Source organism: Pleurodeles waltl, chromosome 4_1 (genome assembly GCF_031143425.1).
Source record: "Pleurodeles waltl isolate 20211129_DDA chromosome 4_1, aPleWal1.hap1.20221129, whole genome shotgun sequence".
Lineage (NCBI taxonomy): Eukaryota > Metazoa > Chordata > Amphibia > Caudata > Salamandridae > Pleurodeles > Pleurodeles waltl.
The window spans coordinates 181,254,383-181,280,251 of record NC_090442.1 but is presented as its reverse complement, the minus strand read 5'-3'; the positions used below and the strand labels follow the sequence as shown (position 1 = coordinate 181,280,251).

The window sequence follows — 25,869 nt, the reverse complement described above, 5'->3', positions numbered from 1 at the left end:
CCCAGCACCCCAGTCTCTGATCTAGTCTGAGGGGGAGGAGTCCTGTCTCCCCAAGACGCCCCCAGGTCTTTCTCACCCGCATGGTGCCTTCCTTCTGGATTGTCACTTGCTGGGAGCCCGAGGAGCCAACATCCGAGCAGTCCCCTATGGAGCAGTTAAGTCTGGGGCCCTGGCGAGGCAGAAACCCTGGGGTTCCCCACATACCCTGACTCAGGCAGAAAACCTTGTTCTTGTCCCAGTGCTCTAGCCACTCCCAAACGTCCTCCGGATGATCAAAGAACTGTGCCTTCCCCTGCAAGATGACCTCAGGCTCGAGGGGTACAGGAGCATGGACTTCAGCTGTAGTGCTCGCAGCTTTTGTTTCACACTCAAGGATTTACATTGGTCCTAAACTTTGTTTAGTCCGTGTAGTTGGATACAGGGGGCACTGCCTGATCACAGGAGGCACAAAGGCTGCAGTCCCTGTCACAATAGTTCAGGCTCCTGGCAATAATGGCCCTTTGTGGGCACCAGGCGAGGTGGGGGAGGATGGGGTGGAGTGGGTGCCTATCCCAAACGGCCTAAGAATAAGAAACATTCCAGGCCTCTTTGTTGAGATCAAACAATTCCTCGAAAAGTGGTTGCTTATTTCTAATAGATGCTCTCGTGATCACATGCTGTTGATTATAGAAACAGCCAGAGAAGTAGCTTCTTCTCTGTTTTCTGAGATTCAGGAACTTGAAAGCAAGCTCAGGCAGGCAGTATCTGTGGAGGAAGCCAAAAGAAAGCTAGAGGAGATAAATACGGATTTGGACTCATTTAATATATATTTGATAAAGAGGAAAGCAGACAAATTGAAAAAAGATATCAGGTATTTCACCCGGGAGAGGACATATCCTTATCCTGCTGACCAGTACTACAAACAATCCTCCATACCACAGGAAAAACAGGAGTGGGTTCCTAAGAAAGTGGTGACGTTTTCCGATACTTCTGAATCTGAAGGGGAGGGTAGTTCATATCAATTCGATGAATATGGCAATAGACTGAATCATTCGGAACAGTACCAACAGAATCCCCGTTTTTTAGGTCACCGCAGATTCAATCACAGATCAAGATTCAGACAAAATCGGGGAAATCGTCTCCCGAACTCAGAACAATCTCACCACACATTACAAACAAGACGCAATCAGTATTTGAGGGACTGAAGGAGATTCCGATCTTTAATCTGAGTCAAATTACCTTGGATGACCATTGCATTAGCTTGTTATCGAAAGGCTTGTCCTTTGTACCGAATTCAGACATAAATAAATTTGAATTGATGAGAAACCTTCAGGCATTCTTCAGACGAGTGAGACTAAAAAGGTTTTTTTCATCGTCTCCCCCTACTACCACTGTTAGCAGATCAGGACTCAAATTGCCATCTACGTTTACTCCCCCGTTAGAAGCTTTGGGTCCCGAAATAGCTATATTTGAGAGGACAGTGACTAGTAAAATTAAGAAAATGCTTCTACATGCCCCAAGATCCAGGTACAATCTTAGCAAAGATGAAAGCATGGCCCTAAAAAGTCTTAAAAATACCAGGACTATCACTGTTAAACCATGTGATAAAGGGGGTGGTATAGCTATTCTAGACACCAATTTGTATATGGACAATATGGAAAACATGCTGCAGTGTCCGGTCTTTTATAAATCTATACCAGGCCACCCTGAAATCAAATTGAAGAAATCAATCAAAACTACGAATCTAGAAGCCTTAGAAGCGGGCTTTATTTGTAAGAAAGAATTTGATTTTTTGACTCCAGTCCATACTAGAATCCCGATTATCTATGGTCTACCTAAGATTCACAAGGACGCCAGTAATCCACCTATGCGTCCGATTGTATCCACCATAGGCTCGGCCATTGAGCCATTGTCAAAGTACGTTGATACCTTTCTGAAACCGATGGTAGCCCTTTTTCCATCCTACATCAGAGACACAGGCCACTTCATTTCTAAGATTGAGGGCCTGCAATATAGACCTGATGGGGAATATCTGGTGACCATGGACCTTGAGTCTTTATACACGAATATACCCCAGCAAGAAGCCATTGATGTTGTAGCACTATATCTAAACAGACAGGGAGATGATCCAGCATTGAGTTTCATTCTGAAATGTTTGGAAACTGTACTATTTAATAACTACTTTGATTTTAATGGCAAAATGTATCATCAAATCAAAGGAGTCAGTATGGGTGCTGCCTGTGCACCTAGTGTGGCGAACCTATATGTGGGAGCATTCGAGGACAAGTTCATTTACAACGTAATGGCCCCTTTCTATGAGAATGTGCAGGCCTGGAGTAGATTTATTGATGATGTTTTCTTCATTTGGAAAGGCAGTGAAGACGAACTACTAGAATTTTACAGTTGGCTCAATATGTGTGACAGCAACCTCAGATTTACGATTAAATACGACCATCATTTGGTTGAATTCCTGGATGTGTATATCAAACACTATCAAGGGCACTTGCTTATGACCCTATACACTAAACCCACGGCTAGGAACACGCTGCTTCACTTTGATAGTTTCCATCCCCGTAACCAGAAGCAGTCTATTCCTTTTTCACAATTCCTGAGACTCAGGAGAAATTGCACCAGCATGGCAGACTTTTTGAAACATGCTGCAGATCTTACGTGCAAATTTGAACAGAGAGGTTATCCGATTAGAACCATCAAAGATTCCTTAAAAAGAGCCAAGTTTTACAACCGTGAGGCCCTGTTTTCAAAACAACGATGCAAGACCAGTGACCGGCTAGCCTGTGTGATTCACCATTCTACCCTGAATAATCAAATGAGGGATATTATTAACAAAGAATGGCACATTTTGAATTCCAATACTGAAGCGGATAAACTTGAAAAACCATTGTTCGCTTTCAGGAGGAACAAAAATCTACGGAACCATTTGGTGAAATCAGCTACCAATTTTGTATCTACTTTTGGCCAAAAGTCACTAACAGGATCTAATCAAGTTACGGGCAATTACAAATGTGGCCAATGCCACGCCTGTGACTCAGCCATTGTTGCAAAAGAGTTTACATTCAATGACAAGACTATCCCATTTATGGACATGACTAATTGTAGATCTAAAAATGTAATTTACTTGATTATTTGCCCCTGCAACCTGGGATATATAGGTGAGACATCCAGGGAATTTAGAACTAGGCTATCGGAACATAAATCTGCGATTAGGACACAAAAGATCAACGCCCCCCTAGTTGCTCATTGGTTATCTTTAAACCACAAGGAGGTAGATATCAGGTGGATTATTCTTGAGAAAGTACTGACTAGAAACGATGTGGACCCTGAAAAACAAAGGAAAAAGAAAGAAGTGTTTTGGATTTTTTCTTTAAACACATATGAGAATGGCCTGAACGAAGATCTCCCTTGGAGCAATGCCATCTGAGTACGTATGTACAGGATTGCCTGAGGGGTCAATATTTTTCCAGGTGCCTACCACAGGGCTGCTTTGTGCTCTCCTGTGGTGGCCCTTTATCTTACTTTGAAGTGAATTCTTCACTTTGTACGATAAAACTGTTTTCGGTTCCTTCTTATAAAACCTTATGTTATCGATTTGTATTATATACACAATACGTATTGTAGTTTACTAACCCATTTTGTGCCTACCCTTGGGACATTGAGTACCCTGTACTTTGATGTTCCCAGATGGCGCCCACTGTTTTGGGCGTGCTGGTAAGTGATATCTACTCTTTGGTTTGATTTAGAACTGGCCATTATTTTTTATTTTTTATTTTTTATTTTTGGTTATTTCCTTTTGCCACTACTATATGGCTATGACTCTACAGTTTGATTGTACCTCTTATTCTCTGTAGATTTGGGCATATTTCATGCTGTTTTGACGGTTCTAAGATGGCGCATGTTTGACCATTTCCTTAGATGGCCCCTATGGGCCTGTTTCTATGTTCATCACATCACCTGTGGTGATTTGGTTTAAATAGAAGGCAGCTGGGAAAGTACGGGTTATTGCTCCTCGAGAGATCATCGTGCTGGTCATATGTCCTGGATCCTGCTGATACTGGTAGGCTAGCTTTGCTGAACCTTTGTGGATTGAATTATTTTATACCGTCTGGATTGTGTCATTTCTATCTAGCTCATGACTCCCCCCTGTTCCCTTGCAGTTAGCAAGTTGTTCCCTACAAGTTTGGTATCCTTGTGGGTTTCCCCTGTGGATTATGTTTTTAAACCATGTGAACTTGTAGGTAAGTCTGTAGTTAGCGATTGTACATATGAGCAGATTTTTTCTTTTCTATCTTGTGGACTTTCCTGCCCTGTGCAAGCTAATGATTTCATAATGTTTGCTTTTAGAGTGAGAAAGCATAGCTTCATTTAGCTATATCCATGTGTTAGTCCTTCATTTTGGACTACACATTTGAAGTTGGAGAGTGTTTAATCCAGTCTGTAAGGGATATCTAAGTTCTTTCATATCTAAGGTATTTTATCTTATTTTAATATAAACAAACTAGTCTTTTACTATTCTTGACTAGATTCTCTCGGTGGTAATCCAACACTTTTATGCTATAGGTGATTCTATTTCTGCACTTTATCTAGCATTTTGCTGGACACTAATGGTGCTTTCCTTGGATCTTTAGATTTATTTACCTTTATTAAGCATTGGTTTTATAGATTTTGATCTTGGGCACTTTATCGGTGTTTTTTCTTAATTAAGTCACTTGAGTTGGTCTGGTTGCAAATCTGAAATGATTCGAGCCTTCCCCCTATGCAAAGAATTGTAATGAATAATTTTGATGTTTCTTTGATAGGCAGATTACAAGATGTACGTGTGCCGATTATACTGAATCATAAAGTCCTGATGAAGGTGTATTTATATTTTTCTTCACTCACCGAAACGCGCGTCGGCTTGTAAATTGGCATGTCTTGATCATTGGCATGAAGTGTTTGAAATTGGCAAATTTGAAGCCCTGACCAGGATTGGCTACCATCAGGCCTGTAACACGAGAATTTGAATCAGGAAATTATAACCTAGAATTGGCTGTTATTATGTTGAGTTTTATACAATCCAAACTACAACGCATAATTGTAGCATCAAAGCAGTAACTTTATTGTGCTGTTTAAATATCCTCTCATATATGAGGCGGTTGTAAATTTGTATGTATACTATTTTGTGATTTTGTTGGTTCTGTGTTATTTGTTTATTTTTGCGTATTTACTGGTATGTTATTTATGTTTTCATATATGTATGTTTCATTTAGGTTAGGGGGTTGTATTATATTTTTTTGGTTGATTCTATGTTGATTATATTATGTGCGAACTGAATGTTTAATTAGCTATAATAAATATCTAAATTGAAATATATTGTATGTTGTATATTTGAATTTAAGATTTCCATTCCTATGTTTGCTATGTTAATGGAGAGTAAACTACGTTATACTCATAGTGGGTGCCCATTCCACCATGAAAAAGTCCGACAGACCCTGTGGCCAAGGCTCCCTCCGCACCCAGTATTTGAGGAAGCCCTCTGCTGAGGTTCCATCCATTTTCTCCAGAAACCCCAACACACAATCATTACTGCATCAGGAGCGACCTTCCACATCCTCCGCTCAGTGTTCAAGCTCACTGGGGACTGTGGACAACTGAGCCATCTGTTTTTTGCTCAAATGCAGGCCAATAGCCATATATGTCTGCCAGTAGCTCTGCCTGCGAGGGCTCATGGTCCCTCTCTGGGGATCCCTCTGAATTGTCCGGCCCACTTTAGCATGTGGTCCTCTGGGGCTGTTCTTGTCGCATTGTGTACTGCGTGAGTGTATGTAGGGTGGAAACACACCTGCCTCTCCTTCCCTCTACAAGTCTTCATTCCTTTTTATCCCTCCTCTCCTTCATTGCTGGCCCAAGCCCCCAGTGTTGTTGCTTGTTTCTTGCCTATCTTTTTTGTTGTTTCCCTAAATACTACTTGCTCTTCTTGATTGTTAGCTCTCCCCCCCCCCCACACACACACTAATATTTGTCTGTGTTTTATGACTAGCATAGCCAATGGGTGGGTGTACTATTTCAGTTATATTTGTGTCCACATGTACCCATCTGTTTATGCCAATTACCTTTCTATGCTTTAAGTATCCTACAATTTCTTCTCTGCCCAAACATACCTACTCCTTCATCCTCTTTTGTGCCCTCTATCTTCTCTGTTTTAACTGTAACAGGAAAATAATGCTGCTTCTTTATTACTTTTAATTGCATGATTTACCTTTCAAGTTAAGAAAAGGTTGTAAATCAGCTGTAACTTATAGGTATGTTTTACACAATGCTAGGTGTTATTGAAATGAAGATCACTCTAAAATGACAACATTTTACGCTTTAAAGTTTGATAATTGGCTGGCAAAGTGTGGTAACCCAGTAAGGCTTTGCATTTTGCTAACCATTACGTACAGTAGAACCAATGTAATGTTTGCTTGGTCATGCATGATAATTTTCTTAATGTTTTCAAGCACATTTTACAACAATGTAGACTTAGTTTCGTTTTTGTGTGTGTATATATATATATATATATAATAATAATATATATATTGCCACCTACTGGAGAGCGAGCGAGAGAGAGGTGTGTGTGTGTATATGTACACATTTTCGGTCTCGCTCAAGAACAGCTTTCTGTTGAAGATCTATTGTGAAGAATACAATACAATACATAAAGTGGGCCTTGAGTCAGCCCCTTGCTTCTCATTGAATGGTTTCCTGGTCTCTTTCTTACCTTTTCTTGATTCAGTGACTTTACTCCCTATTCTTGTTTGTCCTGGTATTGGAGCATTGCTGCTTTACCATCCTTTTGATTAGATGAGTTGCATTCTTTCACTGCCTACATGAGGGAGGTATTTATTTTTATTTTTTTCTTTCAGCACTCCATGGGAGCAATTGGCTTTCCTCACTTTCTCCCCAACTACACTTTTGCTGCTGCTTATGCCCCCCCCCTTCTTCTTTCATAACCTCCCCACTTTAACTTTATTTCGCAGTGCTTTTCTGAGGGCCTACCACTGCCGTTGGCCACTTATTTCCCCTGCTCATCTATTGTTTCTAGGCCTATCCATTGCTTCCCTTTTCCTCAATCCATGTCTCCCATTTTATATTTTTATATATCTCTAATTATTTGTGCTGTCTGGCTTTTCACTTCTTCTAGTTTGCACGACACTAAAGGCAAACAGAATTTTTTTATTTATTGTTCCATAATGATTGTTGGCTATCTTGGAACAGTAACATAAAGTATAAAAAGAAAATTCCCTAACTTCTAAGCCAGGCGTGTGGAATTTAATAAAATATCTATTTGTCCATGGGAAAAGTTGCTTCATAAATCTTCTTGTACTGTAAAAAATATATATATATATACTTGGTGCCATGTAGCGCAGCGACAAGTTATCGCAACAATCTCATTATATCAGAGCTCTGATAATAGCCTCTCTGAATACGCCTAGGCTAATACTATAATAGGGCTTTAATACTAGAAATGTTGCCACCTTTCTGCAGAGCTACAGACTTGGGCTAGAGGTGGCAGAAAGCGATAGTTTCAAGGTTGAAATGTCCTTTTGAGTATATGCAAACGTACTAACTTGCATGTTTTGTAAATGTACACCTTACAAGGGCAGATGTAAAGTTTCTTCCGTGGTTGGGGGAGAAAGTGGTTGGAGGGTAAGTGAACTTGTAAACACTCAACAGATTTTCACATGAATAAAGCTACACATCCATATTTGTGCTAAAATACAGTTCACAAATACTTTCTAGGAGTATGATTTTCAGGTCTACCCCTGTAAATTCCTGTGAGTTCATGAAATATATTTACTTGCATGCATGCAAAGACATATACCATGGGGGCCCCACGTTAACCTAGACCTTTTGTTTTTATTAAAATTCTATCTCTCTCTATAAGCTGACTTCACAGTGAATTATAGTATTCTCCTCATTCACAACAAGCATATCTGCACACAATGTAATTTTGTTCACTGGTTGGGAACTATTTTGTTAATGTGTGCTTTTTGAGACCAAAAAATATTTTTGCTTTGTGCTAGTGTTTGTTACAATGGTAACAATGGTGAGGGCTCGGCAGCTCCCACAACAATAACTTTTTACAAAAGCTATATCAAAACAAAACATGCATTGACAAAACAAAAGACGGACCACCAGTGTCAGACTTACTGGCTTTGCCAATGCTTTTTTATTTCTATGTTTCCTATAATCTTGTGGAAACTAGTTACACTGATTTTCCACTATGAACATTTTTTGGAAATACCAGCATGCATCAACACATTTTACTAAATGATGCTTCAAACAAAAGGTTGCTAAATTCCACAGTAATTTAGCACAAATGTTTTTCCTAGTTGCATCAGTCTTGCTTTCAAGCATCTGCAAATATTTACATTTAATCAGAGAGCATTCGGAAAGCATTATACATAGCCTCATATTGTTAAACTTTGTAAACATGGGGACAATTGTCTCTCTTTTTACTGGAACCACAGTCAGTAGTGCAGTCCGAGCTTACAACATTTATTTAGAGTGCCCATTTTAATATTAAAAGATTTGTATTAATGAACCATAACTACAAGTTAAAACTTGTAACATATGGACACATATATTACCTCAACTGCTGACAATTTCTTTCCCTGCTCAATGTGTGGTTCTGTAAAATGTCAGATAAAGGGTTTGTGCTGCAGGGGGTTGGGTCTAACTGTCCCAAGGACAAAGTAAATATGAAATCCTGTTCTTGACCTCGAACAATATGTCCTGGATGTCTGGCTATAGGAATTCCACACCCCTGTTCTAAGCCAATAGTGCTAGGTCTTGTTGTAAAAGGCACAACCTATTGGCCTTTCCAGTGCTTTTTTAGATTGTCACTAGACATCACTTCCCTCAGCAACCAACATTTCTTCATACTGCCATCAATACATTCACGAAGACCACATTAATGTGGCTTGATTTCTTATATCCTTCCTCGTTTATTCACTGGAGCCACAGGTGATCATCTCCTCTGCTGTAGTTAATTCCTCTGCTTCCAATGATTACCGGATGTTAAAACTCATTAAAAATTGAGATCGCCTTCCCCTAGTATAAAACTCCTGCAAGCATTCCCTTCCATTTCTCAGCTTGAAGAACCTTTTCCCTTTAACCCAACTTTTCAACAAGAACATGAGGCTCTTTGCCTTTCTTTCATTAACTGTTACCTACAGACACTGCCCACATCCCATTTACATCTCCAGGCAATACATAAAGATCTTTTTAATGTTTTTGTTTACCTTGTGTCAGTTGTTGCGCTTCAAAGACAAAGGTCAAATGTCAAGCTGTGTCTTCTGACAAATTGCTGCTTATTTTATTTTTGTTAACATGGGGATTTGTTTTTACAAGCTTCTGTCTTTCCAGTCAGAGAAAGAAAAGTCAAGTGAAGTATGTGACAGTTCTGGGGTATAGTGAGCGTGAAAGGGGCTGTAGGGCGTTATATGGTTTTGTAACGCTGCAAAATATAAATACCTGTAAATGAACTCTGCAGGCAGCATGTAGGGAAGCATAAATGAAGCACATTTTTTTGTAATTATGAATTGTGAGGAAAACAAAGATTTTAACAGGATCGAAACAAACCAAGACACTTTACTTGGTGATGCATAGATAAATATTCACAGAAACCCACTTGTCACACTTAATTTGTGCACCATATAGTTTTAACAGTAAAAATGTATGTTATTTTGGCTGTCTCCTGCCCGAAATTGCCTCTGCCTCAATAGAGGTCAATGGGAGAAGCACATTTTCCAGATTATTTTTTGCTAAATTTCCCACTTTCCTTGTTATTTATACAATGTTGGCATGTATGCACGATGCTTTAGTTACATTCATAAATCGTGCGCGTCGTGTGATGGCCATTAAAGCTAGGTGCGTTTAGTTTGTCGTTGTTAAAATTGGATCGTGGGTCTAAAACGTTTGGGCAGCACTGATCTAGCTACTCAGGGCCCCCCGGCCCCGCCACAACTATTCCCACTCCCACAGCCAGCCTTGCCTAGTTAGCCAGAAACGACTCATTGTCTAGTTTACATTTAGATATTTTACTCCTTTTCTTAAGTCGAGCATAAGACCGAATCTCCTGGTCCCACTCAAAACGGCCATACAACAGTTTCTACATCTCAGGCGCACAACGTTGTTCCACGACTACCACGGTCACCACCGGCGCAGATCGCAGCGTCACTCTGCTGACCCCAGGTCTGTTTAAAACGTTTGTAAATGAGTACATTTGCATCACAAGTACTAGTTTGTCCTCTTTTGAGGATCTTTTCGTAATCATTTAAAAGCATTATGCGCCATTGACGTTTCTTTCAGTGTTTGATGAGTATCCCAGGCGGGCTGGCTCGGTTTATCCTGTGTTACCGGAGAGACGTGCGCGTGACGAGTCGTGGTGTCAGCCTAGGGCATCAGTTCATCCCCACCCCCGCCTTCTCAGTCAGACACTCTCCCTGTGAAACAAAGGGCGCAGGCCGCGTGGGTGGCAGTTTTGATGGATCACCGGCTTTTCTGTCTCCTGCAGGCCGCTGTCTGTTCGCAGTAGGAATCGCCTCCTTCTGTTGCATTACTCAAAGCAGTCGCTCGGGGGCTGGCAAATGGCTGAGATTTCGGGCATCAGTGTGTGGGAATGTGAGGCGGATAGTGGTGGCCTCTGTGAACAAACGCCCGCTGCTGGAAACAAAGCAACACCTCGGTGTCGCATTTTAATTGAATTCCTCTTTGGTATCCACTATAATCCGATGGGTGTGATCGTTTCCTGACGTCAGGGAAGAGCACTGGAAAAAATTTTTTTTACGTGTTTGTTGTAAGAAGTTTTTACTCCTCACTTTCACAACCTCGTGATTAATAAATCTTTCAAATGTTGGCAGTCGCCACCCATCATGGGTATTTTTTTAAATAATTCAGGTCTTCCATGAATTATCCTTTGTATTTCTTTCCTCTGAGGTTTCTTCTCGTTTGCAGCCTTTCCAATGCAAGGTGTGTATTATCTTTTCAGAGATTTAATCCATCTATTTACATGTTTAGGACTCTTCATCCATTGCTCTGTTTTTGTCATTCACGTTTTGCTTCTGCCCAGAACAGCATTGGCAGTGAGTTAGCCGACTTCAGGCACAGGCTAACTTCACTTTGTGTGCACAGACTCAAGACATGGCTGTTCGAATGACCAGAGCACCGCGAAGCAGCTAGCAACTTCAGCACCTTGAAACCCTCACGGGTGATTTGCTGCACTTTATAAATCCCGATTAGGTGCATTTAGACCTTTCACAAGGAGCACATCCTTGTACAAGGTAGTTCCCTTCATTGCCAGTGTTTTTGTTGTTTTTACTTTCTTATTACTTAAGCTTTCTACCAGTTGAGAGACAGCATTATCAATTCCGGCATCCTGCCAATGCTGTTATAAAGTCTTTTTGATGTCCTTTCTAGGGGCGAGCACAAAGCGCTCCGTCCCGTGTAGTAATCTTTCTTTGGGCGTCCAACCACTCCCATGTCACCTCAGTCACTCTCATTGGTTTGTGGGCTTGCCTTTGAAAATCCGCTGGCTCTGATTTGTAAAAGGCATGCATACGTCATGCCTTTCTCTGGTGTTAAGCCCACCTACACAGCACCGGTAAACTACTAAAAACATACGAGGCTTGATGTTTTCAGCATGGTTTCCGGACTACTTTATCTGTTTATTTTCCACGCAGCACGATCGCGCTTGGGTTTACATAGCGTGATCATGCTTGGTTTTTCTGTTTTCAATTTCAGCACGATCGCGCTGCATTTTACATAGTGCGCCCGCGCTGCATTTTTTTTTTCCTTTTCGTTTGTGTGCCAGTAAAAGTCCGTTTAGGAGTTTACAACGCTAGTATCCCTGACTCGAGCAAATGCGAGACCCGTTGCGTTGAAAATGCTTGTTTTATCTGACTGCTGCTTTTCATATCGTATTAGTAGCACACATGAACTCAGTACAAGCTCATGAGGGTGCTCTATCCATGAAGCCCTGTCTGCCATTCCTTCTTTCTTCCTTTGCTTCTATCGCCCTTTGCTTATTCCTTTTTTTCCTTTCATTCCACCTTTCTTTCCTTCCTTCTTTCACTTTTAGGTTGAGTGTGCAAGCGCTTTAACATGTTGTAAGTATTGTGGGTTTTTAACAACTCCCACCTCACGCCCATCACTTTCACTTGCTTGTGGGCTTGCCTTTCGAAAATCCCTCTGTCATTGGTAATTGCTTTACGTTTATCCTGCCATGAGGCGGTTTTGTTACCGCCTTGCAGACTGACCCTGTTACATGGATAATTGTACAATTGGCGATATACTTCAGCGTGGGTAAACTTTTTTTTTTCTCTTGTCGCTCCCTTTTGTGCTCCATGGCAGCCATGGCCCTCACAGCACCAAGAGCACAAACTCCATCAGCTGTATTGGAGCTCTGGTCACATTGTTCACACTATTACCTAATCAGTCATTTCTTTTGGTTCTCCCCTTCATGCTCCATAACTTTCCCCAAAACATTTATATGTGATAAATGCTTTACGTAAAAGACTTAGAAATCCTCAATACACTCTCCCTGCACAGCAGGAGAGCCAATATTACAATATTCACTGCACTCTGAAAAAGTCACCCCCATAATGCTTTGAAAGCATTCTTTTTCAAAACATTTTTGTCCATAACTCAGGCTGTGGTGGTCCTAGGAACAATGGGACCACCACCAAAACGTTCAGCATGACACATTTTCTGTTTAGGTCGTCTCTGGGTCCCTATAATAGGTTAGTGGGGAGCCAAAAATAATAACCCCTCCCACCATTCAGTCCCAATTTAAGCTCTCTTATGGCTGGAACTTTTGTTTTACTGCTTGGAGTAGTTTTCGTTCTAAGGGCCTTAGTATTGCAGTGGGCCTGCTAGACCTGAACATGTTTAAGCACTATGCCCTCTAGGGGCTAAATATATGGTTGCACTATATTACTTTGTGCCATTCTATTTTCATGTGGAGTTTTATTTTGTGAGGTCGAGCTATTTTTAGATTACACTCTAGTGGACACAGAAGAGGTGTTCTGGTCAGTCAGAAACTGAATTAGCAATCAAGATGCCTTTAAATCTTATTCTTGACACATTTGCTCTGTGTTCAGAGACATAGGTCAAAAGTCAACTTGTCTTCTTGCAGTGCAAATACTTTTCCTTGTGACTGCAGAATTCCAGGATTTTGTAAGGTGAACTGTCTGACATGTGATCTGAAAGGCTTTTGGTATCCGTTTTTTCCTAACGCAACATTTATATAACTAATTCAACTTTACAAACATTTCAATCTATTTCAGTAGCTGTGAAAGACCATTTTTGTGTACTTCTGTGTGATGAAAAAAGTATTTTAATAGGATGAAAATAGTCAGAACACTTTACTTAGTGATGTGCAAATGATAAATGTTTTCTGAAACCCAGTTTCACAGATTATTGTTAATACACTATATAGTTTTATCAGTAAAGCTGCAAGTTAGTGGGAACGTTTTTAGACATTTCTTGGAAATGTACTGTCTGTGAATGACACTGCGCTATCACATCATGCTTTAGTAATATATTTATCAAAAGTGAGTGTTTAAACATAAACTGAGAAACATTACTGCCCTGATAGCAAAGTTATTAGTAAACTAAGAGGCAAGTCATGCATGGATCATGTGTACCCTATATGTGTGCTAGATTTATTATAGAGGGAGCAAACATTTAGTGTATTTAATAAAACAAAAGAGGATTTTTTTACAGCAGAAATGCTGACCTTGCATATTTGAAGGAGCACTCATATGTGAGAATGAAGAAAAAGGCAACTGTAAAATGCAATATTTGCCTGGGATCAAACAATTTGAGACCACTTTCCGGGTCAAGTACCTTACAGTTAGGTTGAGTAGATTATTCAAGCTATTCGACATGCAGGTTGAGTAAAAAAAAATTGGATTTTTCGACACCTGTTTTTCATTTTCTTTTCATGTAGTTACACCCTATAAGGGATAACTATATGATAACATGACCATGTTTCTTACAAATTCTGTTTTCATTGTGGTGACCTCTAGGGGATGTTCTGAGCATTACAGTCTAATGCCAAACATTTCTTTCTGATAAAGGTTTTTATTGAATTTATGATAATTGTATATGTTTTATTAATTTCTCCTTATTGCAATTATGACCATGATTCAGGCAAACTTAACATTCTTATTAAACTATGACTATTTGAACACTCTTGATATGTGTGGGTGACCCTTCTAGTTTATTTCTCTCACATTTCTCCTCTGTGGCTGTATTGTTTTGGGAATTGTTAGTCAGCCAGCAACTCTGATAGTGAGGTGGTGAAAGCTGTATTCTATTGGAATTTGCATGGCAAATTTAAATTAGGATGCTAAATGGCAACATTTTCATTTTTAGCTGCAAATAGAGGAAGAACGTAAATGAAAGCGCTTTAGTTATATGCAGAGTCACTGTAATTATGTGGCAGGAAAAGATACAATTATGAGGCAGGGTAGACCAGTTTATGTGGCAAAAAAGTCCAGTAATGAATTTACAATGCAAATAGCTCTGTCTCAAGCAATGCATTGCAAATGCTTGTTTTTACTTTTTTCCTTCTCATACCTCCTTCTTTCCTTATTTTGTTACTTTTCTTGTTCCCTCTTTCTTGCTTTCCTTTTCTTATTTCTTTCCTTCTTTGATTTTTTTTCTTTCTTGTCTTCCTCTGTTTCTTTATTTCTCACCTGCTTTACTTTCTCGTCTTTCTTTCTCTGCCTGCCTTTTTCTCCACCTGCCTCTTTCTCCCTTGCCTTTGATTTTCTTTGTTTCCTATGTCTTTCTTGCCTGCTTTTCTTTTTCTTTCCTTTCTCACCTTTCTTTCATTCTTTCCTTCCTCTTTTTCTTCTTGTCTGCCCTTCTGATTCTTTCTCACCTGCCTCTTCCTTTCATTCTTTCTTTCTCGCCTTCTTTCCCAAAGGCAAGAGACTGGCAGCCAGTGCCAGACTAATTGACTTTAAAACTGTGCTAACTAAGACTTTTTGATTTTACTAAAATAATGTGTATAACATTGTTAGCTACAGGGATATTCTAAAAGGAGTTAGACGAAGAAAAAAAAAGTGAGCTGTGGGTCAGCACCACTCAAATATGCCTTCACTGCTGGAAGGATTGCCTCAGAAGTTTCCTCCTTTGGGCAGCCAACCTAATAAAAATGCACATAATGTGTAACCATGATTAGTGATTTGTTTTGTAAAGTTAGCATGTAGTGTCCTTTCCACTTCCTAAGTTATCGTAATGGCAGGCTTTTAAAGGGAATATTTTGCTCTGATTAATAGCCATTTTCTCTCCTGGCATATGGGAAAGTCTCAGGATTATTGCTTAGCATTGTTTTTTGTAGAAGAAATGTAGCTTCTTTCAACACTAATTTCTTTGTTCAATTGGGATGCAAGTTCAAGTGACTGGTAATGAATGCGTCTTTCAGTTAATCACTCCATGGATTCTTTTTATCTAACACCTTAATCTGTCACAAAAACTTTTTCAGTGTTCCCGCTGGAGTTGCGAGTTTTGCACAATATTAGATTAAAAAGCCTCGCAAAATATGTCCTTGTTGATTGAGTTTATGATGAGCTGTCTGGTAATCAGAGATTTCGCCTATAGATTTTACACTTAAGTACGCCTAACCATTTGGCACATTTGCCGTAGAAGATTGGGAATAAGTTGGTATAACATTGCCTTTAATCACTTGCAAACACTGAGTTAGAAACTGGAACTATGTTTGGTTTAGGAGCTTAAGGAATGATGTATTCAGCATTATGGCTGTTGTTTTCATGGCGGTTAGTTGATTTTTGTGGCTTCCACGATCGTTCAGCCATATTCCTAAGTAAAGGTAGATCATATTGATATATATAAATAATCTAGTTCAGTACCAGTTGCCTTTCTTATGGATATTTCTGCCAAAGTGTACCATTATTGTCATCTCAGTGATACTCTGGTTGTGATTTGTTCAGCCATCCGCAAGCTCATTTAATTCCTTCAGCAGCCCTATTTAACTAATATTAGTCTCATCAGTATGTTGTCGTGCATTTAATGACTGACCAGCTAATTTCAGGTTGAAAGCGGCAGCAGCAAAAATGGCTGCACCTAAATCTGCTGTGTACAAATTAAAAACAATAGGCAGTAGAACATAGCCCTGTTTTAACCCTTTGTATGTGGTCATCTCAGAGGTGGTCATATTATGGACCAGCCTCATTTTCACCCAGCTGTTTGAATAAAGGGTGAAGATTTTGTTTAAAATGCTAGTGCTAATGTCCCAGGTTAATCATTTCTCCCATAATTTGCCACTATCAACAGAATCAGATGCTGTTTTGAAATCCAATATAACTACCTATAAAAGGTTGCTTCTTTCAATGACTTTAATCTATTGTCAGTGTTGATTGTCTTTAGCAAGTGGTACTTCCCCAGAGATGGATATGGAATTTCCAGTGGGCCTTCCTAGCACAGAAGTTATTTCCCTTCATCCAGTGATTCAAAAAGCAGCTGATGTTCTTGACATATAGCTCCCTGCAGTTGATGTAAAGACAAATGTATGACTGAAGTCCTCCTTCTGGCCCATCCAGCTTCTGAGACATTGTCACCTTTTAATGAGATTCTGCTTGACCCTATTCTGACTGTTTGGGAAAACCTTCCTCTTCTTCTCCAGCAAACTGACTGGTAGCTAGATTCTGGTGAAGGTGACCCTACTTTTCTGCTTACCCATCCATTGCTGGAAAGACATGTAATACAGGCATAATGTTCTTTCCGTCAACCACAAGGAACATTTCTCTCTCCCTAAGCAGATAATCTAAATGTCTAGAAACCTGGGGAAAAATAGTTAATTGCTGGAAGCATGGCATCAAAATCCCTAAACCCCATTTAACTGTTTCTCGTTAAGTCCCTGCCTTACTAAGTACGGCGTAAACAGTGGTCCCACATGTCCCTGAAGATTTACAGGACCACTTCCAAGAAGTCCTCACAGATGGTCAAAATGTAGTCACAGATGGTCAAAATGTAGTCTAAATACAGATTAGATACAGTGGATTCTGTAGCTTGCTTCATGGCCACTACCATGACCATTAGAAGACAGGCCTGGCTCAAGAATTCAGTGTTTTAATTGGACATTAAAGCTAATCTGATAGTCCTCCCGTTTGATGGATCCAAATTACTTGGTAAGAAGGCAGATGCAGCACTTGAACGATTTAAAGCAAGTAAAGCTACAGCTTGTCACTGGGTCTCCAGCAAAGCCAACCTTCAAAGGAATACTGCCACTACAAGGCTTTCCATGGCTTCACCAGGGGATTTTCCTTCCGACAGCAGCAGGCTTATCACCTGCAAGGTCACCAGCTGTGAAACCCATTAGTCTGACAACATAAGGGCAAAGGTTAAAGTTGAGGATCCCTCCTACAACTATCCTCTTCTTTCTCTTCTTCTTCACCTAACATCCTAGAAAACAGTCCTAGTTCTCTTCCCAGGACACACCTGGAACGTGTAGGTTGAAGAGTGTCCTCTCTGCCTTCCTGAAAGGCCATAACCTTGGACCACTGGTTTCCTCAATTGTGGAAAGGGATTATTTTTCCATTCATGCAGGCTTTGGTCCCTACCCCCTCCATCTTCTTCCCCCTCCTCCTGACCATTTGAAAATCATGCAGCAGGAGGTTATATTACTCCTATTTAAAAGGTACTGTGAGTTAGTACTTGAAAAAGAGAAGAGAAAGGAATGTTACACACATTACTTCCTAGTACCAAAAAAGGATGGTGGTCTCAGGGACCTGAACCTCTTCCTCAAAAAGGAGAAGTTCAAGATGCTGACTCAAGCTCAATTTGGAAAACCAAATATAGATGATGCACCATCAACAAATATTTGCACATCAGAAGTGTCCAAAAAGTAATGAGTCTTCCTTTATTTTCTTCAAATCTTCACAAAATAAGGTGTTCACATTCTTCCTTCCAAAGGATCTTGAATTTAAAAGATAAACAGCTAACCACCATGTTTTGTTTACTTCATGTAAACTTCTTCAGGTCTGTAACGTCAATAAACATGCAATTGTAATACATATATCCTATAAAAAAATAAAATTAAAAAAAACTAAAATCCTACAATTTTACACGCACAATCCCCCAAACCAGTACACAGTTCCCTTAAAAGAGCATGAAGAGGGGGAATAAGCAAATGGTATGAATACCCAAAAAGATAACAGTAAAGTGCAATACTGTTCATATAAGCAAATTTAGTGAATCAGCGAATATCATGTTTTGTGCCTACAAACATTGGGCCTCATTCTAAGTTTTGGCCGCTCCCCGGTCAGAAGACCGCGGATGCCATTCTGGCTTTCCCGCTGGGCCGGCGGGCGACCGCCAAAAGGAAGCCGGCTCCGAATGGAGCCGGCGGAGTTGCAGGGGTGCGACGGGTGCAGTGGCACCCGTCGCGATTTTCACTGTCTGCAAAGCAGACAGTGAAAATCTTTATGGGGCCCTGTTAGGGGGCCCCTGCACTGCCCATGCCAGTGGCATGGGCAGTGCAGGGGCCCCCAGGGGCCCCACGACACCCGTTCCCGCCATCCTGTTTCTGGCGGTGGAAACCGCCAGAAACAGGCTGGCGGGAAGGGGGTCGGAATCCCCATGGCGGCCAGGGGAAAACCGGCGGGAAACGGCCGGTTCCCCTTTTCTGACCGCGGCTTTACCGCCGCGGTCAGAATGGCCCTGGAAGCACCACCAGCCTGTCATGGACCGCCAGGGTCGGAATGACCCCCATTGTGTCCAAACGGGGCAGGAAGGAGTACTGAAAATGAGCAAAAGATATTACCATTGGTCAATAATGGACAAATAAACTGTGTTGGACTTCTTAGCCTGAAATACATCCCCCACATAAAAAAAAAAAAAAAATACAATGGAATATGTGATTTGTGTTCATACTCTTTGTGAGTGTAATTGGAGCAGTTTGATCAAGGATGCTTGCTCCTGTAATTAGTTCTGTCACCCACGCTCATAAATTCAATCCTTAAGATTCAGGTTTATGTGTTTGAGTCCAACCAACACTCAGTCGCTGTATTTGTGATTCAGTTCCCCACTAATGACACCACAAATCCAAATCTGAATTGAAACAACTCAGTACTGTAATCCATTAGGAATTGTAAGACATGACTCTTATTCACCATTAATCCATTGAGCCACCAAAAAGTACACTATACCCCTCAATCCATCTCAGTACACTCCCCCAACCAGAACAATATCAATGCCTTCCACATCCAATCATATGCCAGATAGTAACTGTATTTGTACACACCACGGTTTCTAGGACTTATCTCCAAACAGTATTAACACTGGCCTGGTAGATAGTTGCCCTATTGGCTATACTGTTGTAAAGTGATTCATTTATGCATGTCCGATATCGCATTCTTAGTGAAAAGATCCTGGTCAATGGGGTTGGACAGATCGTGATGATAAAATGCTGATCTCCCAGGTAATCATAAACCACATGGAGCACTATTCATGAAATAAACCAACTCTCACATAAAAACGTTTTAATAACCATCAGCCTTCATGTTCATCATCACTATTACTTTTTGTACATTTCTGGTCTGCAAATGTTGATGGTGCATCACTTATATTTGGTTTTCGGACTTTGTTTGACACCTCATGCAGCGGATGTGTGCACATAATGAATTAATCTTTTATTGGGACAGGGTGGTGGTGCAGAACAAGGTCACTTCTAGCTCAAGTTCAACAGGCATTGGAGCCTGGAGACTTGATGGTGCCACTCAGCCAACAGGATGTGTATTTCCACATCCCTATTTTGTGGTTGCACCAGAAGTAATTGCGGTTTGTGGTGGATTTTACACACTAACAGTTTGGTGTACTTCCCTTTGGATTATTATCAGCACCTCAGGTCTTCACGAAGGTGATGGTGGTGGTCGCGACCCATCTCAGATGGTTGGACATCCCCATTTTCCCATACTTGGGTGACAGGCTCCTCATAGACAGCTGCCTGGAGATTGTGCTGCGCCATCTGAAGTCAACACCATCCCTGCTTTTAAACTGGGCTTTTTGATCAGCCTGTCCAAATCGCCCCTGCTGCCCTCCCAAAGACTCCAGTTCATAGGGTCAGTACTGAATACCACCCTTCTTTGCACCTTTCTTCTGTCTCGGACGATTAAAGGCGTCCAAGAAATGATTAAAACATTTCACCAAGGCTCAAAAGTCACAGTCCTGAGAGCTCTCCTGCATTCCTAGTCATACGCTTGTTGATGCATAAGAGCAATGCATTGGTGCATCTGCAGACAGTGGCTACAGTATGCGGGATACCTGTTGGACTCCATTGCCCTCTCCCCCAGCGCTGCATCCAAAGTGGCGTGGTGAGGGAACAAGGTGAACCTGAACTACCAGATAGCCTTAACTCCTCCTCGAACCGTGGCTTTGGTAGTGATGAGTGATTCTACCCTGTGGTGAGGAGCTCATCTGAAGGTTGTGGAGATCAGAGGCTTCTTCATATCAGTCTGCTGGAACTGCGGGCATTTTGTCTGCCACTCAAGGCCTTCCTCCCCTCCTTTGAAAGTTGGTTCTTAATGGACATCATGACTGTGATGTATGTGAACTAGAAAGGGGGAGTAGGGTCTCGCCTCCTTTGCTTGGAAAAGTTGAGACTGTGGTCTTGGGCACAACACCAAGGGATTTGGCTCACCACCAATCACCTAGTGGGGCCTCTGAATGTCAGAGCCGACAGTCTGAAACAGCATCATGTTGATGATCATAAGTGGTCTTCTAGCAGAGGTAGTCCAGAACATCTTTTCCCAGAGGGGTACTCCTCAGGTGGACTTGTTTTACTTCTCAGAAAAGGCTCAGTGAGAACAGTTCTGTGCTTTCCGGTATCTGATGAGGGGAAACTTTGAGCTGCACTATGCATGTCCACCCATACCCTTGATTCCTCAATCTTCCTTTCTCAAGACAATTCGACAAGACCGGGCCTACATTATTCTGATTGCCCCAGGTTGGCCAAGAAGTGTGTGATACACATACCTTCTACGCTTCTCTACTTGTCCTCCATTTCGCCTGCAAATCAAGACTGACTTTCTCTCCCAGTCAGGGGAATGGTTCACCCTCCCATTCTACAGGGCCTTGTCATATGTGCAGGCAAACTACTACGTAGGCGAGTAAATGAAGTACTCTACGCCTTGTTTGGTTACGTATGGGTCTCTTTATTTTCTCTATGTAAGGCTCATGCTTTGATCCTCTGTGGTTTGGTTCGTAATGGTCGTCTCCGTTCTTCCTCTCCCTTCTAGTCTTGACCAGATTGGACCACCGTGGTTGTCGCGCCCGTCGGACAGAAGAGAAAAAAAGCACAGGTAAGTGTATACTCTTTCATTTTGTCTTATTTTTATGGGAGTGGGTGTGAGGGAGATAATCACAGTTTTCCCTATGCCGTCACTGTGTTGTCATGCTTATTTCGTTTACTTGAAAACGTAATATGCGAGGCTCATTCCTATCTTCCAAATAAGAAGAGCCTATCTCTGACGAGTGTCCCCTCCTCACAACTACCCGTTTCCCACCCTCCCAATCCTCCTGGCAGATGCCCATGTTACCTGGGTTAGTCACACTCCTCTGGGAGGAGGAGACAGTGGCCTCCCAACTTACTCCACCAACTCTTATCCGGTTCCCAGGAAATTTCTGACAGGGCGCTGGAGCCTCCTGAGTTGTCCTGTGCCGGTCGGTCTGGTCCCTTGTTGGTTTCCCACGGTGTCTCATTTGGTGCTCCACTTTTGTCAGCACTCCTTTCTTCCAGGTTCGTTGTCCTTCCGATTTCCAGCCACCATTCTTCAGGGAGCTGATCAGTGTCACACTCAAGGCCACGACCCGCCTCATGTCTCTCTGTAGATGTCTTAAAGGGACAGACATCCCATGTAGTCTGTAAAAAACAGACCGGTGCATCTCGTGTTGCCGAAGGAGAAGGGAAGGGCCAGGGTAAAACCTCATCTAAGCTGACATTATCCCCGTCACATACCCCCACCCCAGGATTTTCCCGCTTGAGGAAAAGGGGAAAATGAGAGAGGTAGTCAGCGTTACTCTGATCCCTACCCTTCCTATGGCGGACCTCAAACCTGAAGGGCTGCAAACACAAAAACCACCTCAGGACACGGTCATTGTTCCACTTATTACACTAAAGCCAAGTGAAGGGAGCATGATTGGTGTACAGTGAGCAAAAGACTTGCCCTTTAGATAGTAGTGCAGCTTCTCAATACTCTATTTCAGGGCCAAGCACTCTATTTCTGTGGTGGCGTACACCTTTTCATGAGGGAACAGTTTCCTACTGATGTAGAGAATAGGTCTCTCTTGCCCCTCAGCATCCAACTGTGATAAAACAGCACCAATGCCCACATCTGAAGCGTCTGTTTGTAGAATAAAGGGTTTACTAATGTCAGGAGACAATAGTACCAGAGCAGTAGTAAGAGCATTCTTCAATTCATGGACGGCTTTGAGGGCGTTAGCTAGAGGGTTTTTAAAGGTAGACGGAGAGACTGATTTCTTTAATTTAATAAGTCTGTAAGGGAAGCTTATCGCTCGGAGAAGCAAGGGATCAATCTGTAATATCCCAGGAGACCGAGACATTCTCACATCTCCATTTTTATTTTGGGAAAAGGAGTTTCTGTCATGGCTTTTATCTTCTCCTTTTGGGGTTCGATCACCCTGTGTCCAAGGATATAACCCAAATATTTTACTTTATGGTGTGCAAATCTGGACATTTTCGCATTGATATGGAGGTGGGCCTGTTGTAATTCCAATAGAACTGATCTAAAATGGTCAACGTGTTCTGGTCATGTCTTGCTGTATAGCCCAATATCGTCCAGGAATGCGGTTGAATATCCCTGGTGTTTTGCTAGTAGGCTGTTCATGAGTCTCTGAAAGGTGCCCGGGGCCCCATGTAACCCAGAGGGGAGGCCAGTGAAGTGGAACAACCCGTTAGGCGTAGCAAAGGCAGTTTCCTCTTGGTCAGCTGGATTTAACGGGATCTGTCATTAGCCTTTAATCAAGTCAATAGTGTTTATGTAGTGTGCTTCCCCAAGCCTCTCCATCATCTTGTCTACTCTAGGTAAGGGTATCCGTCCAGTTTGGAGAGACTGTTCACAGCACGGAAGTCAATACAAAACCGTAGACTGCCGTCCGGTTTTGGGATGACTACTATAGGCGATCACCATTCACTTTTGGATGGGACAATGACCCCCATTTTAAGCATTTGTGTGACCTCTGCCTGGAGGTCAAGACATCTCACTTCAGGAATACAATATGGTTATTGCTTTATCACAACCACCTCCTGCGTCGGTATGGAATTCATATCGAGGTTCGTCGTACCAGGCAGATCCAAATTTGTTTTTGCATAATCTGATAGTACAGTCAGAAGTTTGTCTTGTTTTTCTTTGGAGAGGGAATTATTGAAGTCTGTTTCACTCATTGTGGATTTTATCTCCTCTACGGAGTTCACCATTTGTACAGTCTTGGGAGGAGGTCATGACTTTTTTTTTAGTAAGTTACTGTGATATAAATGTTTTTGGTTTTCGGGGAGGAGTAGCTGGTAGTTGCCTCTTCCCACTCTCTAAACTATCTTATAGGGTCCTTGCCACTCTTTCTTCATTTTGGTAGCAGACTTAGTTAGAAGGACCAGAGCCCAATTGCTTACAGCAAGTTCCCGCCAATGATTATCCTAGTCATAGAAATGCTTCTGTCTTTGTTGCATTGTTCTAGGTTTTCATGGGCCAGTGCTCTTAATTTCCCTAACCGGGATTGGAGCTGTCTAGTATACTCCAAAAGAGAACAGGCCTCATCTCCTGTGTCTTTTTCCCATGCCTCTTCTTTTTTTATTTCCAGTAGAGTACGCAGTTGTCCTCCAAAAAGCTACTCAAGAGACCCCCAAACGACTTAGGATTTGGCTTAAGACAAAGAAGGAAAGCAGGAGTAACTGGTCCCAAGTTCTCCCATCACTAGACAGCATCTTCTTTAGAGTTAATTTGAGACTCCTGTTATACCTCTCAACGGGGCCATCTGTCAGGGCATGGTAAACAGAAGTGGTCAGGTGTTTTGTGTTTAACTGCTGGCCAACTTGTTTGATTATTTTAGAAACAAAGAGAGTTCCCTTATCTGTGAGGATCCCACAGAGAAATCCCATCTGAGAAAACACTTCTATAACATGTTGGGCGATAACCTTTGACGCGGTCACTCGTAAGGGAATAGCCTCAGGATACCTTGTAGAATAATCAACCATTACCAACATATATTGGAAACCTTTTGTGGACCTCGGCAGTGGTCCTATTAAATCCATCCCGATAAGATAAAATGGCTTTCCAGTTACGGGTAATGGTTGTAGGGGTGGGTACCTGGGGTGGCTGAGAGAGGGGTTCTTTTTCTGGCGTATGGCACACTCCTTGCAATATCGTTTGACCTGTACATATAGCCCAGGCCAATAAAAATTCAGCATGATGGACTGACTGGACTTTTCTATTCCGGAGTGACCGGCTAGTAGGTGAGAATGTGCAAAAAACAAAACTTTGTCACAATATCCTAAAGGAACCAACAACTGAAGGGTATCAGTGGCATTACCTAATCGGTAAAGGAGGCTCTTTTCTATGGTGAAACGTGAATATGTAGGAGTAGAGGAGTCCTAATTACTCATGGCACTTTGCCAAGCATTCTGATGTTAATTAAGTTGTCCCATGAAATCCTTTTCTCCAGGGCTCACGGTTCTGGGATAAGAAGAGAATCATGAACAAAAGACTCTTTCCTGATTTGTTGGGTCTGGGTCATCTTTTTCTGTAAAAGGTTTCCAAACAACAACTCAAGAAGGTAGGGCTTATCTGTACTCCAAATGAGATGTTCAGGGGAGGCAAGGTAGAACCCCTGCTTCGACTATGCTACTTACCCCTGAGGAGCTGGAGAGTTTAAGCTTTGCGACTGGATATACCTTGGTTGTCACCATGTGCACAACCGTCCCCACCTTTTTTGGGGGAATTATTTGGGAAGGATGTACCCACTCTCTCCTGACTGCTGATTGTCTACAGCCGGAATCTATCAAAGTGGTTATGGTTGCCCCATATAACAATAAACTCACATAATAAAGGGAGCCAGTTTACTGGTCATTGAGAACAATCCTGGCAATATACCCGAAGTCCATGGATTCTTCATCCCCCTTCTCTTTTCATCATTTGTAGAATCGGACAATACGCCCTCACTCTCCACATTCATAGCATTGAGGACCAGGGTTTACCACAGGCTCGGGTTTCCCTATCCTAATCTTGGAAGGCTCATTGATGGTTTTGTTTGGCTTTTTCTCATACTTGTGCCTGGACAGGGGAAAAGGCCCGGAAACCTTTTCCGGGTCAGGAGAATATTCACAAGACTAGGCGCATGCAAAGAAAGTGGCCATTTCTACTGAATGGTTTGAGAGTCAACCCTGCATGTTGTTGCAACCAATTCTGAATTTGAAATGGTAATGCTTCCAAGTATTGTTCAAGTTAGATTTTTTTCCATTATTTTCTCCTTTGTTGATTCCAAGGGTTTAAACCAGCGATCTACGGCGTCCTTTATCCTATAAAATAAGGTCTTCGGGGTATCTCCGGCTGTACCTCTTTTCTTCCTAAATTTCAGTCTGTGGGTTTCTTCATCTATGCCTAAACGATCCATAGTAAACTTACACCTCCCCATAACCTGTCATACCATCCCGGTTGACAATTTGATAGGCCGCTTGTGCTTCTCCTGTAAGCAACGGTGCTGAATAGAAGGGCCATCTTTCATGTGGCGAGGTTCTGGCACGAGCAGCTCCCTCTAAAAGTTCAGAAGGAACACCACTGGGTCTTCCTTCAGTACATACTTCTGTAACGG

The 25,869-nt window shown here is 41.8% G+C and overlaps 1 protein-coding gene across 2 annotated transcripts in view; it reads left to right on the top strand.

Annotated features, from left to right (window-relative positions):
• KIAA1549 (KIAA1549 ortholog) overlaps positions 1-25,869 on the top strand; it is a 664,130-nt gene that overhangs the window by 152,027 nt on the left and 486,234 nt on the right. For both annotated transcript variants that reach the window (XM_069227988.1, XM_069227989.1), the window contains exon 2: positions 21,285-21,347. In XM_069227988.1, the coding sequence (XP_069084089.1) occupies positions 21,285-21,347 (63 nt within the window). The remainder of the gene's footprint in view (positions 1-21,284; positions 21,348-25,869) is intronic.